The sequence below is a fragment of the Diadema antillarum genome, unplaced genomic scaffold (assembly GCF_040938485.1).
Source record: "Diadema antillarum isolate AM-2024a unplaced genomic scaffold, OU_Dant_1.0 seq00000903_RagTag, whole genome shotgun sequence".
Lineage (NCBI taxonomy): Eukaryota > Metazoa > Echinodermata > Echinoidea > Diadematoida > Diadematidae > Diadema > Diadema antillarum.
Window position 1 is genome coordinate 498,034 of NW_027271762.1, and position 18,010 is coordinate 516,043.

The following is an 18,010-nucleotide window of genomic DNA, read 5'->3' on the forward strand; positions in this document are numbered from 1 at the left end:
CATTTTGACCAATGACCACTCTCCGTCTCATCAACATTCATTGCTGTCTGTCATTTATTTAATTCTTCATCATTTTCATTTTTTTAATGCAAACGATAACCATGTGGTCATCTCCATGGAACCTGCCAACAACCCACAATTAACCTAACATGCATGTACTCAAACTCTTCAATTACTTACAAACGGATCACACTTTGCTATTTATTGAACACTAATTCTCTTCCCATGACACTTGTTACATTATTTCTTTCTTCAAATTTTTCTCATCTTTTTCCGTGCTTTATGATCATTTACTTACAACACAACAAAACTATACATGTATTCATAAAACCAAAATATCTACCTGTTTTGTATGTCAATGAAAATGTTTTCTATTCTCTGGATCTTGTTTTTTTTTTTGTGTGTGTGTGTGTATTTTCATTTTTCTGAATGTTTTGCTCTCTATATATTACACTTTGATCTGGGTCCAAATACAACATTGAAACCATTTTCTATTGGAACATTTATACATCTATGTCTACTTGACATTGTGACATGTTTTGAAATACTACTCCTTGCAATACTTGTGACAACACCTTCTTGAATGCTTACATACATCCACAACATATAAACATACTTCATTGGGGGCACAAAACAAATTTGTAATCACCGTGGTTACTACAAATGCAAATTGTGTGTGTGTTCTTGTGGCCAATGTATATTTGAATTTGCCGTTGCATCACAATGTTTGTTTGACACCTGTGCTGTGAAACAAAAACTTATAAAACAAATATGCACTGTGTACACTATAGAAAGGGCAGAGGGCGCTGTTCACCTTCGGCCACATGACAGGACCGAAAGGCCTGACAGACCGCTGTCCATGTGACGTCACGCTCATTCTGCTGACCCCATGCCCCGCCCTCACTCATCCCCCCACCGGAAGTTCACCCTCACGCTGCGGTTGGACGTAGCGCGGTGCTTCGCCTGACTGCACACGGGCCTTGCATCCACGATGAGGTCCAATCATTTATGGCCATGTTAGAGTGCCTGTATTGCACTGTACCTTACTGTACCACACCCAGATTAGGAGTGTTCCTGTGCTCTGTGGAGATATCTCAAGAGTTATTTTTTTGACAGGAGCCAGAGGGTCACCTGTTTTGTAGCCGAAGGATCATTTTTTGTGCACGCTTACGCTACATGAAGGCGTCCCAAATGGAGAGAATCAAGTCTCTTTATTATGATGCAGCGTGGGTTACTCTTACATGCATTCTTCTCATGCTAACTTCTGGTATGGTACGCTTGTGGACCACATTGCATTCAAGCGTTCTCTGGTGCAGTATGATAGTATGATACAATCACTTTTGAAGCGCATTGGATAGTGGTCCACTTTTGGCATGAGACAGTACGGTACGCTGTGGCAGCATTCGAGTGTACCTTTGGCACGGGTACGGTACGGTACGGTACAGTATGGTATGGTATGGTACGGTACAGTAGGTTTTACGAGAGCCCTCAAACACGTCCTTTCATTTCCTGTTGGGACTCTGTGGCTGGTGCGAAGACTAGAATTCAGACAATCATGATTTACAAAATGTAGCAAACACCTGTCTCTGAAGACTAGCTCTATTTCACTCCAGCTAGCTAGAGCAGTCTGCAGTTGATCGTATATCTTAATGTGAAGACTTCTTCTTCACACCAGTTAGTCTTTCTGGACAGACATGGACACTCTTCAATGTAAAAGGAATAGCAACACATGGGTAATGAATGTCTATTTTTAGATAGTTTACCTCTTTTTGCCTGGCAACTCTAGAGACTTTAGTACAATATTCAATCATAGCTAAAATTTGATGCCACAACGTAGCTGTAATGACAGTTATTGCTCAATCATTATTGGAAGTTAGGAAACTGATGTAGCTAGTGTGACTTGAAAATGATCCACTTGTGTTTTATTAGGGGAATGTATCCTGTTTACAGTGCACTTATGTTTCATTCAGTTGAACTTCTGTTTAGTTTAAACTGAATGTTGATGAATGTTCTTTGTCTGTCAAATGCCTTATTCAAGCAAAACTTTAAAGATAAGGAAGATGGAAATGTGACCAGCCAAACTTCCTTTGCAGGGTATTAAACCTTATGGTGTCACTACTGTCAGGGCGTTCAGCTTAACTTGCCAAATCATTTCATGAGCATTTGAGTAATTGTTCCAAACTTAAAGGGATGGTACAGTATTGGTGGAGATGAGAATTGAGCTTTTGAATTTTTGCGAGATACTAAGAAAACACTTATGGTATAGTACAGAATATACCATTTTAAGAGGAATTCAAAGTTTATTTGATGAAAATCAAGTTTGGAATGACTGAAACATCCAAAAACAAAGTAAAACAAAGTGATCGTAATAAAGTGTGGGTCCCACACTTATTAGAATCGCTCTTTTTTGGATATCTCAGCCATTTCAAAACCAATTTTCATCAAATAAACGTTGAATTCCTCATAGAATTACATTTCTCTTTCATATTTCTAGAGGTTTCTCATTATCTCACCAAAAAAATGTTAAAAACCTGAAATTAGGTCTCAACCAAAACTACACGATCCCTTTAACTTTGTAGTTGTAGACTATTAATTTAAACATGTCCACTCAGGTGTTGCAATGTGCCTCAGTCCAACGGGAAGGCCATGGTGAGAGAACAGGGGAGAGTACAGGGATTAGAGGGGATTAGGTAATCTCTACTCATTGACAAAATAGTGTTCGGATGTCTGTGCATAGTGATGAAGAAAGTACTCCTGCGTGCGTGCAGTTAGCGAACAAAGTATAGCAGACCGAGGTTAAATACTGTAAACGTTGATATTTTTGCGTGATTAATTTTTCGCGCTGTGCGACTCAAAACCATTTTCACGAGTTCTGGAATTCATGCTGTGCAATTGTCAACCCATTCAAAATGTGCAGAGGAAATTGTGAAGATATTTTCAGGGGTTTCAGAATTTGCGCTAGCCAGAAGTAGCGCGAAATATGTGAAAATTAATGCACCGCGAAAATTTCTGCGTTTACTGTACTAAACTACGTCAAAAAGTCGCAAACAGTGATCCCTCATCTGGGGAGAAATCATTGATTTGAATGAAGTCGGGTCAAGTTTGATGGAATTTGTGTATACTCAGAGAAGGAGAAGGTCCATATTTAGTACCAGATACGCAGTGTCATACTTTGCCACCCCGAAACGAAATGAAATGTAAAGCATTGTTTGTTATTATACAGTCAAGCTGGTCTTGCTTTATTTATTACTTTATATCTGTAGCTTAATTGAAATGTTACAGAATGAAAATGAGCAGGTTATTGGTATATCCCCACAAATTTGTCATCGTTTCTTCTTTACCAAGAGACAGGTATAGGAGGAAAGTATGTCCGTCATATATGATAGGATACTCTCTTTGACTGAGGGTGGGATAGTGAGAAAACAGATACAAAGAAATGTGCAAATAGAATGTATTTTAGGTGATGAATGTACAGTTTGTAAATCTTTCAATTTGTAATTCCTGTTTGAGTAACAGTCAAGTGCAAAGTTTATTTAAGATGTGATTTACAAATTTAATGAAATACTCACTTTGAAAAAGTGGGTTTTTTTTTTCTACAACAGTGATACTCTTGCAAAGATGAATTAGGTTATCACAAGTTCTAGTATTCATTGTAGCTTCTGCTTCTTTGCATGTAATATATTTATGATTGTGGGAAGTTCAGAAGTGCTATTAACTGGTTAAGGGGGAATAATAATGCTGAACAAATAAATGATTAATCAATAAAGATATGCCTCTAGTGCTCCATTGCATTAGAAAATGAAAACGATGATAAAAAGAGAATCTGGAAACTTCACAAGCACTATTAGCAATATAAAGAAACCCTTAGCACAGATTAGCTTTAGCCCTGGAAGTTGATATCAATGTAGATTACTGTGAAAGCAAAACATCTCTACAATAATCCATTACATAATGGTTTGTTGGATCTGTGATATTCACTTCTTAAAATGTACATCTACTATTCAAAGGTGTAAAAAGCCCTAATCTTAGGCTGAACACTGCTCTTCGTTACAGGGTATACCCAAGGGCAATCCAATCAAAACTTTTAGCATGGGGATGAAAAATTTTTGATGGCATGATTTCCCATGACATTGTTTGAAAAGCTTCAGACATAATGCTCACAGAGAAGTCTTTCAATGTATTTCGGTGTAAGACAAATTTTGCCTGTTTCTCTCCAATGCTATACTTTTGCAAGACTTTTTCTCTTCTTTTCTGTCAAGAATGGTAGTAAGATCAGCTGAGTGTGCTTTCTATACCATAGCCAAGCACTGTGCCGTGGATGTAGATCAATTTGTGCACATTTCTTTAAGACTTTACTGCACTTCTTTTCTTTGCTAGGTGAATTTTACAGTTGGGTTATACTCTGAAAGTGGAATTTTTTGCTGTGTGGAAATTTTTGTGCACTTCCTGTGACATAAAACTAGTGCAAAAACTAAAAACATACATTTTTTTGCCCCTCCTATGGTATACTATTCTGTATTTTGAATCTGCAGAATTAGAAACGTGGAATTCATATTTTACCAGAATATGCATAAAAAATCACTCTCGCAAAAATTTCCACTTTTGCAGTAGTTTTCTTTCAAGTTGCAGAATGCTGGCTTTTCTTTAACGTGTCTAAAGAAAGAAGTCAAAATGTGGATCATAGGAATGTAGGGATATTTTTATTGCTTTACTATGAAATTATAATTGGTTTCATTAACTCCTGAGCAAGAATTTACTTATTTCTCTTGAATAACATTAAAAGTAATGTTTGACAACATTTTTGGTCAAGAAAATCTGAGCTACGTGACTGTCGATGTTAAGAGTTGCCAATTTGTGTAAATATGGAGCTATGAAAAAAAAAAAGAAAATTGGAAATGAATACTAAATTCTTTAAAAACAAAGACAAAAAGTTGAAGTGACTGAATGTAATGTGATTAATGTTTCCCAAAGAATAAACAAATGTTAAATTAAATAATCAAGTTAACAGTCTATCAGCACAGTGATTATATTTGTTTATAGATCTTGTAAAAGGAAGAGCATAATTCTCAAAACTATGCTGTGGGGTCGTGATTTTTCATGCATTTTAATATCAAAAAACCTTGTCAGCAAATTCAACAGTTTTTGAAACCGAATCACCACAATGTTCTAAATGTAGTGACGCTAACTTATTTATTAATTTCATTTTATTAATCATCTATTTATCTTCATAGTCACTTAATATTTATTTGGGGGAAAAGGAAAACTGCTTTGGAGCTTCAAAGCAGTAGTGCTGAAAGGGCTGGTATAGTTTTGGTTGAGTTGGGGATTCAGGTTTTAACTTTCTGTGAGATGATTAGAAACCACTATTACTGTATAAAATGTTATATTTCACTGTAACACACATTTCCCATTCACCCCAGCCTGAGAATACTAAGGACTAGTTTTTAATGAGTTAAAGACCATAAAATTGAGTGAGAAATTGACAGTTTATTTGAAGTATTCAATAACAAAGCAAAACAGAATGGTCATAATAAAATGTGGATCTCTTATTCTATTAGGACTATACTGTTTTATATACTGTTCCATTGTAAGTGGTTTCAAATTATCTCACAACAAGTTAAAATCTGAATCAAAAGACTAGAGGAGATCAAGACCATATAGGTGCTCATTTGCCTAATGCATTCAAGTCATCATTTCACTGGATAGAAATGTGACCATGATAAAAATGTTTTCATGTACAAACAATGAAATATTTTCATTCTTCATAACTTAAATTTACTGGATAGCTTAAATTTACTGGATAACTTAAATCTACTTTCTTAAGAAAGAAAGCAAACACACATGCACACAAAGAAAAATATGATTATAGAAAGTGAAGAGAAAGAAAGAAAGAAATATATTAAAACCTGGATAACCACCAAAAAAGAAAAAGATATATTCAGGGTTAAATTCTGCCTTGTTCTGTGCTTACTGGTTTTTTTTTTCTGCTGTAATATCTATTTTTTAAAATCTGTATCCACCTTTTTGTAATAATTTACATGACTTGAGAAGGCTTTCAAAGTACAATGCTCAACACAAAATATCCCAAGATTTGCTGACTTTTCACCCTTTTTTGGACCCTGTCTGCTTAAAGCACATATTTTCTTTTTTATTGTATATGAGTCAATTCTAAATTGATAAAATTATATATGAGATATGATTTCAATAATATCTTAAGAAAGGGTTGATGCCAATAGTTGAAGGGCAGTCGACTATCCTGCCTTTATCATGTTTCATCCTACTCTGGGATGGTTAACTGAACTTTATATGATACTTTGGTATTTCCTTTGATATTTTGAGACATGTGCAAAACAGTGCAGAGACTGCACTGAATAGAGAATAAAAATAGTACATACAGAAACATGATTTTGTCAAGCTCTTTTCTATTTGTTTGTGTGGTTGTATGTTTGTTTGTATATATGTAAGTGTGTATGTGCATACAATGTCTCACATTCATGATGTTTGAGGTTTAGTATCAGTATAAACATGCCTTTTTTTTTTTGAAGGAGAATGAAAGTTTGCAGTAACTCCTTCTGACCCATTTCTGTTAAACCATTTATAACACTTTGAAACAGTTTAGATGTAAGAATACCAGGGTATTGTTTCTGTACATACACAATGTTCAATGAGTTTTGCAATTTTAATCAGCTCATTTTGTTCCAAATGTGGACTTCATGGGTATTACATGATTCCTAATCCAAGGCAGAGTGAAATACAATTTACAGAAAATGAAAAAAAAAAATCTTTGTAATACTGAATTAACATATTGGGAATTATGGCCAACAGTGACATCAACACGTAAACATTGGATGCATTCGCACCATTCATAATATGCACAGAACGAATGCATTTAGTGTGTGGTCACGTACTGAACTCACTATTTTGTCCCCGAACAACATTTGCTGAGATGGCCCATCATGGCCACTGTTTGTATGTGCATGTCTCCGTGCTCATTTTGTCCATTCCTCTACTGTTTTTACTCCTGCAATTTCATTTGGTTTTTAAATCTTTTAGGGTTTTTTTGTTCATTGATTGTTGCTCATTATAAAAATCATTACTCCTTCCCATGCCATAACAATATGTGATAGCTTTGTTATTGTCATTGTTGTTGTTGTTGTTGCTGTCCTTCCTTATCATTTCTGTGTCATCCCTAATTGATGTAATCCGGTTTGTACAGTCTCCTGTATCATTGCTTCCAATACTTTATCTTGACTAAACTCTTGTTTGTTGTAACTGCCCCATGATCACTGCCATCAAACATATTATGTCATCGCCTTAATTTTGTGTTTGTTTTAAAACCTTTTATGTGTCTATACCATTAATTTTTTGTTCATCAAATTTTTACATGCTTGTTGTACCCCATTCATGTTTACTAAAGCCCTCGTTGCTGAATTTTTCATGGATGACTGCATCCTACCAGATAACTGCATCCCCTCCTCCATCATTAACTCATTCTATGCCCTCTTTGATGAGTGCATTGTTATGTGTATCCCTCCCTTCTCATCGTCTATCCATTCCTATTGTAATTATATGCTGAACTTCTTTACACCCTTGTACCTCTTGGACCTACTAACATTCCATTGCATTGGCTCCTCACCCTTTGTTCCTCCTTCAACTTCTACCAGTTCAACCCGACCCCCCATACATGTTACCCCAGCCTCCCACCAATAGCCCTATCCTCCTTCCCGTCATTCCGCTTTGCAGCCAACTACTGTATAAGTTGTTATTTTCATGAGGGTTTAATTTTCGTGAATTTCGTGAATCACAGTTTGTTGGACCACGAATTTGACAACATGTGAAAATGTTACCAGGCACTAGGGTAATAGGGCATTTAAGTTGGTGTCAGTGTCAATTCGCGAAAACAACATTTTGCCAAAATGACCTCCTCATTCACAAAAATATCTATACACGAAAATAACAGCTTAATATTATACAGTATACCAATCTTAAACCTCTTAATGTCTACCACTGGCCCCCTCCCCCCATATGTTACCCTGGTATCCAACATGAATGTCTCCAGTCTTAAACCAGTAACCCATGTCTCCTACCAGTAAAATTACCCTCCTACCAGCCCCTCCCCCTTCCAACCTCCTACCAGTGAGTCCACTCCACCCTCTGTGGCACTATCATCCCATTCGTCACCATGGCAACACCATGCCACCAGAGTGCCACCTGTCTCTGTGTACCCTTAACCCGTTGAGGACGAGTCCCGAGTATACTCGGGCAGGTGTCTATGGGAAATGTGTGTTGTAGCAAAATCAGTCCGTCCTCAACGGGTTAATACCCCCATAGTGTCCAGGCCCTCAAGCCTTTTTGCAACTGATGTTTTTGAGTGGTGTTCCCTTCTTCCTCCTTGTGTGGCTTACCCCCCATGACTGTCCTGTGCATGAAGACTGTATCAACGATGGACGTACACATTCAGGTAACAGCATCTTTACCAGTCTCTCTATGCCCCCACTCATGCTTCCACATACACGTATCTTCCATGTATGTTCTTGACCACTGTAGTTAGTGCCAGTTAACTTGTTGCACAAAGTGACTTTAGTTGCGTTGGGCAATGCACTACTTGACAATCACACGACATGAGCTTATTTTTTTAAAATCTTTTTCATTTTCGGTGGTGATAATGTTATATCTCTACTTTCTTCCTCCATGCTTAAACTTTGCGAGTTTTGACAATCCTGTAGATATTATGTCAATGTGTATGTGGCTTTTCTTTCTTTTGTATGTTATAGTATTTTTGTTTGTAATTCTTTTCATTTTTTTCCTTTTTGGTCTTGGGATGTGGATGTCACCACTAATCAATTACAGCTCTACTTTTGTATTGCAGTTAGGATGTACAGTATGTATTAAAGTGCCTTCACATCCCTTACTATATCTGGAAAGAAATATGCATAGAGGGAACAGGCGCTTTACTATATATTTGAGGTTTTTGAACATTAATAAAGGTATAGTATGCAGGCATTTTTTTGTTCTGTCTCTTCTGGGTTCTGTGTATCAAAGGCTGAACAACTATGTAAAACTTCCTCTATTTTTTTTTTTCAATGAAGATTCACATGACCAAAGTTCAAGGCACTACTAAAAAAGTGCACCAGTCTATTGAATTGAGAGAAAACTTTACTTCTTTGGATAAGATCACTGATGTGTTGAATGTTTTTTGTTTTTGTTTTTGTTTTTTGGGTGGTGGTAATGCATGTTTTATTGAAGTGCTTGTGTCACAGCTGGCCTCTGTGAAGTGTTTCATTGTTGACTTATTTCAAATTTGCACACTGCTTTACAGAAGTCTTCAGAAAACATTTTAAAACTGTATTCTGTCAACACATGGACTCTGCAAGAGTTCAACAAACGGATTGTGAAAGTTTCGTTGAATCAGACGAAAAATTGGAAAGTTCAGATATCACATAGTGATGCTATTGGTCAATTATGCATGTGAACTTATTTACTATTGAAGAAAATGGCACTTCATTTAATTTTCATTATTTAGGGTATCTTTTTTTCTCATGATTTTGATGGTCATGTATGGTGGTAACTTTGCTAATCTTAACAGTTGCAAGCTGTAACTATAGGCCTTTTTGGTTTTGGCACTGTCTTTTATGTTAATGTCTATTTCAGCCATAACTGAGGGACTTCAGTACGTGTAGCTGATTTTAAATGCACTGACATACCAATGCACTAGACTCATTGTGCATAAGCCAGAAGGGATTAGGTAATCTTTTCTTTGGATTTTGGAAGCTCTCTCACTTATGGATGACATAAGTTTCAGTTCTTAAAACCTAGTAAAGCTATAGACCTATTGTGTTGAAAAAGCATCGGCAACAATTTTAACGTGCATGTATGTTGGGAAGAGATGATTCAATGAGTTATAAAAGGAGTCAGGTGCATGAATTGGACAGTACATGAATTAACTGTTTTTAGGAATGCTTGAAGCCCCCTAGTTATTGCTTTATAGAGAATTTCACATAAAACAACATGAAAACCAAACAGGTCTACATGTAATATAGTGATACTCTGTTCAAATTTGCTTTCAATTTTTCTTTTTAATCAAGAATTAAAACACCTTGCTCAATGCACCTTGTGAATGATGTGGATTATTCCGTAAAGCTGAGGGCACACTTTTGTATGAATGTTTTTGCATGTTAATCCTGCAATCAATATAAAAAAAAAAAGAGGTGGAAAGGAAATACAGCTCCGCCCCAGCCCCACCTTTGCAGGAAATTTGATGTTCTCATCATGTGGCTATAGCATTCAAGAGTGTTTGGTTTCTAGTGACGGCAAAGTTGAATGTGTCGCATGTATCTCTATGCTGTCACATTGAATTCAATTGAAATCTGTCAACAGTCCAGCCGTATTGTATATCTGCACAGTGACCTTGTTTAAATCACAATTGTTAAAATTTAATTTGGATTCGCACAACTTACCTACTCTCCTGTTAGAATATGCAGCCATCTATAAGTGCATATATACATGTACAACATGTGTATTCTGCCTCTGATAAAGTCACCGACTACAATACTGAATTAGATAAAGTGAAATATGTGAATATGGGTAAGAAATAAAAGGTGTAATATTTACGTAAAATCAAGTTGTTGTGTGGACATATTGGTGTACAAAAGGTTATGAAAATGATCTCTTTAATTAACCCATTGGAGACTAGTCCCCAGTGTACTCAGGCAGATGTCTTTGGAAAACGCGTGTCGAAACAAAATCAACCCATCCTCAACGGGTTAACATCTACTTCTTTTTTTCCAAGCGACATGTTAATATTGAATTTTGACCTGAAGCAAGCTCAGAGTTTAGAATATTGCAAATTTTGAAATTCACGAACTAGATGTTTGCCCACTTTTAAAGCTGGTGTCATTTGCTCATCAAGCATTTGTACTAGCACAAATTGATGTGTTCCAAGGTGTAAAAGAGTTTTCAAACCAGCAGTATGCCTAAAGCTATGTTGCGTAAATGATTTGTGATAAAAATATTTGCGATGTGGGCATCATACAGACATTGGTTCATTTTTAATTCAAATCTCTTGAATTCTTTTGTGTATGTGATTGGAGTCACTGAATCATTCTGGTGTGATAGTTGGCAAAATGTGCATAGCTAAAGTTATCATGGGGGGGGGGGGTCCTGCTGGTTGTGTATAGAGAATGTGTAGATGCATAATCTTGATCTCTTCTCTGCTTGGCTCATGATCTCAGGGGACATTGGGATATACAGTGAGTACGAGCTTCGGAGACCCTCAGCAGACGATACGGAGAGTGATGTGTCAGCGTCCAGCAGTCGTCCAGTGAGCATGGAGAAGACTCTACCAATGTCTACGGTGTGACAGTGACCGTCAAGGTACAGTCATGAAACTTTTTGAAGCCAGACAGGTAATTCACTTAATAATGATAATAGTAGCATTATTAGTCAATTATTTGTTCAGTGCAGAAACTATATCTACATATTGTAATGTAGTTCAAAAGTTATCCTATTTTGCTACACTTTTAAATGATTTAGATGAATTTAATGTTAAATGAATATCAAATTCATAAAACATGTCCATCTACTGTATACGCCATATATTTGGCGAGTCGAAATTTTCGCGAACCGGGAATTCCCGAAGATATCGCGAATGGTTAAATTTGTGATCGTAGTGTCCTGTACTGAACGGAGATAATGTACCAGTACAAGCGTACGTCACATCCACATGGGGATCAGAGTCAATATTTGCGCGTGTCTTTAACTCTTTATGTGCCATGGAAGAAACCCCCTGAGTGCCACATTATTTTGAGACACCAAGGTAGTCATACTTTGAGAAAACATTTTGTTTATCAAATCTATGTAGCTTTTGACATTTTCTGTTGAGCTGGACATGTAGTGCGCAAAGTTGTAGAGAAAATGCCAATCTTTGCTTTGATGTAAATTGCATGTCAAATCTATCATATATTTTCTTTCAAATGACCAGTAGGTACATTACCTGTAAAAGCCTGACTTTGCACACAAAACAGTGGCAGAAACGTAGAATTTACACGCAAATCCAGCAGGGAACACTGATGGCTAGTCATTTATCACATAAAATGCAAGCTAAATATGAGAGGAACAGAATCACAAGAAACCATTTCATTGTTCTGTGGCATTCGGCAATTTATCGATCGGTTTTGGGTGGTTTGTGCGTTTGAGCAGAATATGCGAAGTTGTCACGCCGTCGACTGCGTCGGGCGTGCGAACGTGGCACATAAAGAGTTAATTTCACGAATAGCACCTGACTTGCGAAATTCGCGAAAATAGAAGCCTCGCGAAATATTTGGCGTATACAGTACCGTGCTAATTTGCTCTTTACTCTGACCTTAACTGAAATACAATGTAGGACAATCTTCAGAATATCATTTACTGTAATCGTGGAGAAACAAATGTAGGAGTCCAGTGAATAATATGAAACAGATACCTCTTATATGTGCGTGTTACAAAGTTTATTTAGTGATAATGAGGATTCCTTCCAAGATTTTGTAGCTGAATGTAATGCGGTTATTAAGTTAAATATCAAGCATATTCATATTAAGCTGTTAAAGACGAGCCCCAAGTATACTCGGGCAAGTGTCTATAGGAAATGCATGTTGTAGCAAAATCAGCCCATCCTCAATGGGTTAATACTTTATTGCTATTTTGTCTTGCAGAGTATTCATCCATGCGGATGCTGCAGTTTGGAGTTTGACCCCGGTGTAGGCAGAGGTCGTAGATCTGAAATTTACATATTGCACTTTGAACCTTGACCCCTGCCATTGATGTGGAGCGGTAGACTAGCTGGAGAACTGGAGACAGGATTGGAGAAGCAAAAAGCAGAAGAATTCATGACAGATACGCAGATCAGATATTTGAGAGAGGACACGGGGGAGGTGTGTGCCTTGCATTTGTCGAGTCAGATTCCTGGGTGGATGAAAAGTGGCAATTGTGGAAGTTTGTTCACCCCGTCGTGAAGGAGCCTTGTCCATCAGACAACCGGCTGATCATGATGAGATGTGTGACCACTCACCACATCAGCCTTATAAAGTCACAAACATGATGGAAATGCGGTTTTAAAAAAAGTATATGGAAAATATATAAGGGGGGGGGGAATGTAATGTTTAATGTTTAGACTACCTCCTGGTCAAATTTCAAAGTCTAAAAGAGGGTTTTGACAGTACAATTGTTAGAAAATGATGGCATGATATGAAGCAAGTTACCAGTCTGGCTTGTGCATTGACAGAAATTGACCCAATTTGTGTCAACGCACCATCTCCCGAATAACTGACTGCATCTAAACATCTAAACTACATCTAAAATTGTTTTAGAGTAATGCTTATCTGGTCGCCAGTTTTATTTTCATTCTGTGGGAGGTTTGGAGAATATATAAATTTTGCAAATCACAAGAACTAATAAAGGTCAGAGTGTAGAGGATATATGACAATACTCAAATTCGGACATTCAGTGTTTGTTGGCTTTATCAGGCTATGTGGTGATGGCAGGGTTCACAGACAGAATGTGACACAATAGCAGAATTGTATTCATATTTGAGATACATGCCTGGCGTAGTCACATATCATATGGTGGTTGATTGGGTTTAGTTGTGATGGGAGTTACCCTTTGCTGATAGACCTCCTGTGGTTAATGTATGGAAAATTATGGGGAGAGCTTGCAACTTGCAAACAGCGGGCGGCTGAGGGCGGGCTTCGTCTGTTCTCTCCCAGCAAGGCCTGGAAGAGAGATCCTTGGGATTAGTCTCAATTCAGGCTTCACCTTAAAGTCAAGGTGGGGACCAACCTACTTAGATCCCCCATTGCATGTATGCTGCATGAGTTTTGAAATTCACTCATTGAAAATTCTAGGTATTGACTGCAAAAGAACAAACCATTTCATCATGCTGGGTGCATTGAACACCACCATAACAACCAACTGGGTTTCTCGTTCAAATTCATCCTCTGTATAATTATATTTCTGTCAATTCAAGGGGCATGGTATACTATATTTGTGGTAGCCATAACAGCAGTCATAATGCATTCATTTTTATCAATAACACAAAAGCTTCAAAGTTGCAAATGAAACTTAAAAAATCAAGCAAAAGTCACTAAAATGCCTTATATTTTGCAAAATGTTACACAGGGCTTGAGGAAGAATTTTGTGCCTCGAAGTAATTGGCCAATGCACACAAGACCTCAGCTGCAAGGAGGAAATTAAACACAAGGGACAGATGCATTATGGGTCGTGTTGTTGTTCCGCTCCAAATTCTTTGTAAAATATGTACGTTGTAAAAAAAACGAAATGCTTGCATGAATCTGTGTTCAATTTTTGTGTTCATATCAACCAATGAGCATTGATAAAAAGAGTGTACTGTACCAATAACCCTTATCTGAGCAAGAATTGGACCAGCCAACAGTTTGGTACATGGCTAGTTTTCTCTTCCTTAACAAGGAATCTCAGTGAAAATGGGCAAAGAACAAAGTAAATGTTTGAATTGATAATCAAACAACATTTCCTTGCATCCAAATCCCAATAACATGAAAAACAAAACAAAACGAAAATAGTGTGAATGCATGGGGGAGATAATTTCATTTAGTATGAATTTTTCAGGAAAATATCTTTAACAGATTAAACATGTCTATAGGTGAATTGGATATTCACCTAGTTACAACCAAACCTCTGTCACAAAAGAACAAATAACTACTCAGATGTATACTAGGTGCCTGCAAATCTGTAACTCCTCTATTTCGTTCTTCACTCAAATGCCTCCCTTTTTGCAAAAGTGAATGTTTTTGTACCTTTTTGTATCACACAGTCTATTAAAAAGAGATGATTATGATTTTCTTTAGTTTTGATTGCGGTCTAAAGGACTATATTTTGTGGCACTATTCTCAAATTTCATTCATGCTTGCTTTTGTGGATGGTGTTGATGTTTGACATGTACAGGTATTTATTATAGTCAGTGTAAATATTTTTGGCACCAACTCATGTCATATAGATATTGCTCATGATTCGGACAAGGGTTTGCAGTTTATTTCATTGAAATGCTCAGCGTGTAGGGATTATTGATTCAGTGTAATAATTTTATCCAGTAAGCTGTACATCACTGGTAAGAAATGTGGAGATTCTTTACATTTAACAAAAAGATATGCGGTGCTGATTGGTGGGTAGTGGTGTATCTTATGGGGTTATTTTTGTGTGTTTGTGTGTGTTAGGTTATGACACTCACCATATGTAGCGCACCCAGCTTTAAAAGTACAGCCATCCTTAGTTTGTTTCTATCTCTTCCCAGAGTTAAATACCTGCCACATTCAATGTCTCACATTTATTATTTTTTTAAAATCTATATATGGGGGGAGGGGATGGGAAGTGATGAGAATCTATTTATTTTAAAAGTTAGATTTGCAGCATTTTCTTGTTTCCTCTTCTTCTTCTTTGTTCTTCTCAGTGTGTTCAGATGATTGTATGTATTTGTACAAATGCCGCTGAAGTTTTCTACTGTTAAAGAAACAGTGCCTTCTGATATTAATCTTATACACATTTTGATGGAATAATTTCAAGTTGAAGAAGAGTCAGCAATGATGCTGAAAGCATAACTTGAGAATGTGTCATGACACATTGATGTCATTTTTTTCATTTCCTTTTTGTGTACTTAAAAGAGTTAAGTCCCCAAATATGCTAAATCTATTCCCTCCTACAACACAAGTGTACATGTGACATCATTGTACATATTTCTGTGTCCTCTGAAGAAATGAAATCAACAGAGAACAGTTTTTACACTTGTATTCATTTGGATGAATGCTATATCTTATCATCCTATGAAAAGATGAACCAGTGCATACTGGCCAAAGCAAAATGGTTCAGCACTTGATGAATTTAGCATGTTTGGGTTTAAACTCAGTGTGTATGTTTGACTTTATCACTGCAGTTTGTGCAATTCTAGAGTGTAGGCTCATGGATTTGATGTATCATGTTTGTGAAGTATTATGCTGAGTAATAATGTAGAAATACATATTTGGGTGTATGTATAGAAAGATGTATTTACTTTCACAGTTGTTTTATGTGTAAGAGTAGTTGATTTGAAAAAAAAAAGGAAAATAAATTCACTCTAGCAGTGTTTGTTAAAAGGCCAAATAAAATTTTCTACCGGTAAATGAATTTGATTGCGAAAAAAATTGAACATTTTTCACTCCAAGATGATGTTAGTTGACATAGAAAAATAATGATGTCCACTCAGTACAAATGGTATAAACCATTTATTTCAAACTTGAATATTTGGCAATAAATTGACACACAAAAAAAGTAAATATGAAATTAAAAGCTACAAGAGGGCTATTATGTCTGGCCAATTTTTGGTGTTTGCATACTAAAAATTGGAAGACATGTGAAAAATCAAGACTGTATAACAGATTGGCATGGAAGACTTATCCAAAGTTCTATGGTATTGTTTAAATGACATTTTGGGAATATATTGAACATGTTTAAAATTGATAAATAGACAAGATAGTGATGATATTCATTTAATAAAGTAAATGATTTATTCCATCTGTTTTGGTAATTGAAAGAAAAGGAGAAGAACATTTCAATTTCTTTTCATTTGTCTTAGAAAAGATAGTATGAAAAAAAAAGAGTACTGCCCGAAATAGAATAGTATAGTTGAAAATGATTACATTTGTCATATTGTTGTTTTGTGCAGTGGTGTTGTGGTTTGTCCAAGTAGTAACAGAAAGCAAAGATACACTGTGTATACACTGTGTATACACTGTGTATATTTCCACTTTTGTTTGGCCAGGATAGGATATTCTGATTTTCCCAAATCTGTCCCTTTATTTTTCTTCTCATTTAGGATATGAAGAGTTTGTTCGCAAAAACCGATAAGTCCATTTTTGAAGATTTTGAAATACGGTCTCTGTCATAAAGTACAAAATTATACCTTTTAAATGATACATTGGTCACTACATATAAAGGTACATTTTTGAAGTTATGGTCAAAAGAAGCAAAAATTTTCTTATTATTCTCTTTATTTTTCTTGACCTTTAATCAAATATCTCCATTTGGCAAATATGGAATTATCGGTTTTTGCAAACAAACTCTTCATATACATTTTGTCATGCTTCATTTAATGTCATGTAATGTGCTACCCCCTAATAAATGCTTTATTGGGGGTCAAAGTGGTGCTCACTACAAGGGTAATAAAGCCAAGTTTATTGCCAAAATAAGATTAGACCACATCAGCTGTCCTCACATGTTGACACTGATGCATTAAACGTGGGATACATGGGTTGCTAGATGCTGACTGAAGGTGTCAAGAAAGATAAAACTGAGCAGTGCAAAATTAATAGGGAGGTATGGGACGGCTTCCATAAAAGCACACACATTGGAATACAGTTGATGTGATGATTTACTTTGTTTTCCTGGTTCTCAGTTTGTTTGTTTGTTTGCTTGCTTTTATTTGGAGATACTACAGCTGTATATTTGTAAAGGGACAGTTTCCTCTTAAGAAAAAAAACCGATAAAAAACTAAAAAGTTGTGGCAAGATGTCAAAGGTAAAATCATTTTTTTTTTCAGTAGTACTATACATATTGGTATTTTTAACTTCTCTCACTCACTCTCATAAATGAGATACTTGAACTTACTTGTTTTTTTCCCAATCCTGCCCAATTCAGAAATGTTTCATCCTATATAAAACACAACAATTTTTAGATGAAATTCATCAAATGTTGATAAATTCATGATTTAAGAAATATCACTGGTTCTGTATTGTGCTTGGGTCCAAAATCAGTACTGTATGACAAAATTAAAAGTCATTTTTGGAAAGGAAGGGTTTCTGATTCATCAAAATTGACTTAGTTCTGTACAAAAATGCATTATTTATTTATTCATTTTTGTTTACTTGTTTTTGGACGCTTGGACACTGTCATCTTGAATGACTGCAGTTCGATTCAATGTCTTTGTCGTGAAGCAACCGTTTTACAAGTTAATGTACGTGTACACCAATTC

General features: G+C 36.2%; 1 protein-coding gene across 1 annotated transcript in view; it reads left to right on the forward strand.

Annotated features, from left to right (window-relative positions):
• LOC139741098 (C2 domain-containing protein 2-like) overlaps window positions 1-12,931 on the forward strand; it is a 95,102-nt gene extending 82,171 nt beyond the window's left edge. The window contains exons 17-18 of the mRNA XM_071651687.1: window positions 11,232-11,373; window positions 12,690-12,931. Of these exons, the coding sequence (XP_071507788.1) occupies window positions 11,232-11,359 (128 nt within the window). The 3' untranslated portion in view covers window positions 11,360-11,373; window positions 12,690-12,931. The remainder of the gene's footprint in view (window positions 1-11,231; window positions 11,374-12,689) is intronic.
• The last annotated feature ends 5,079 nt before the right edge of the window (window positions 12,932-18,010 follow it).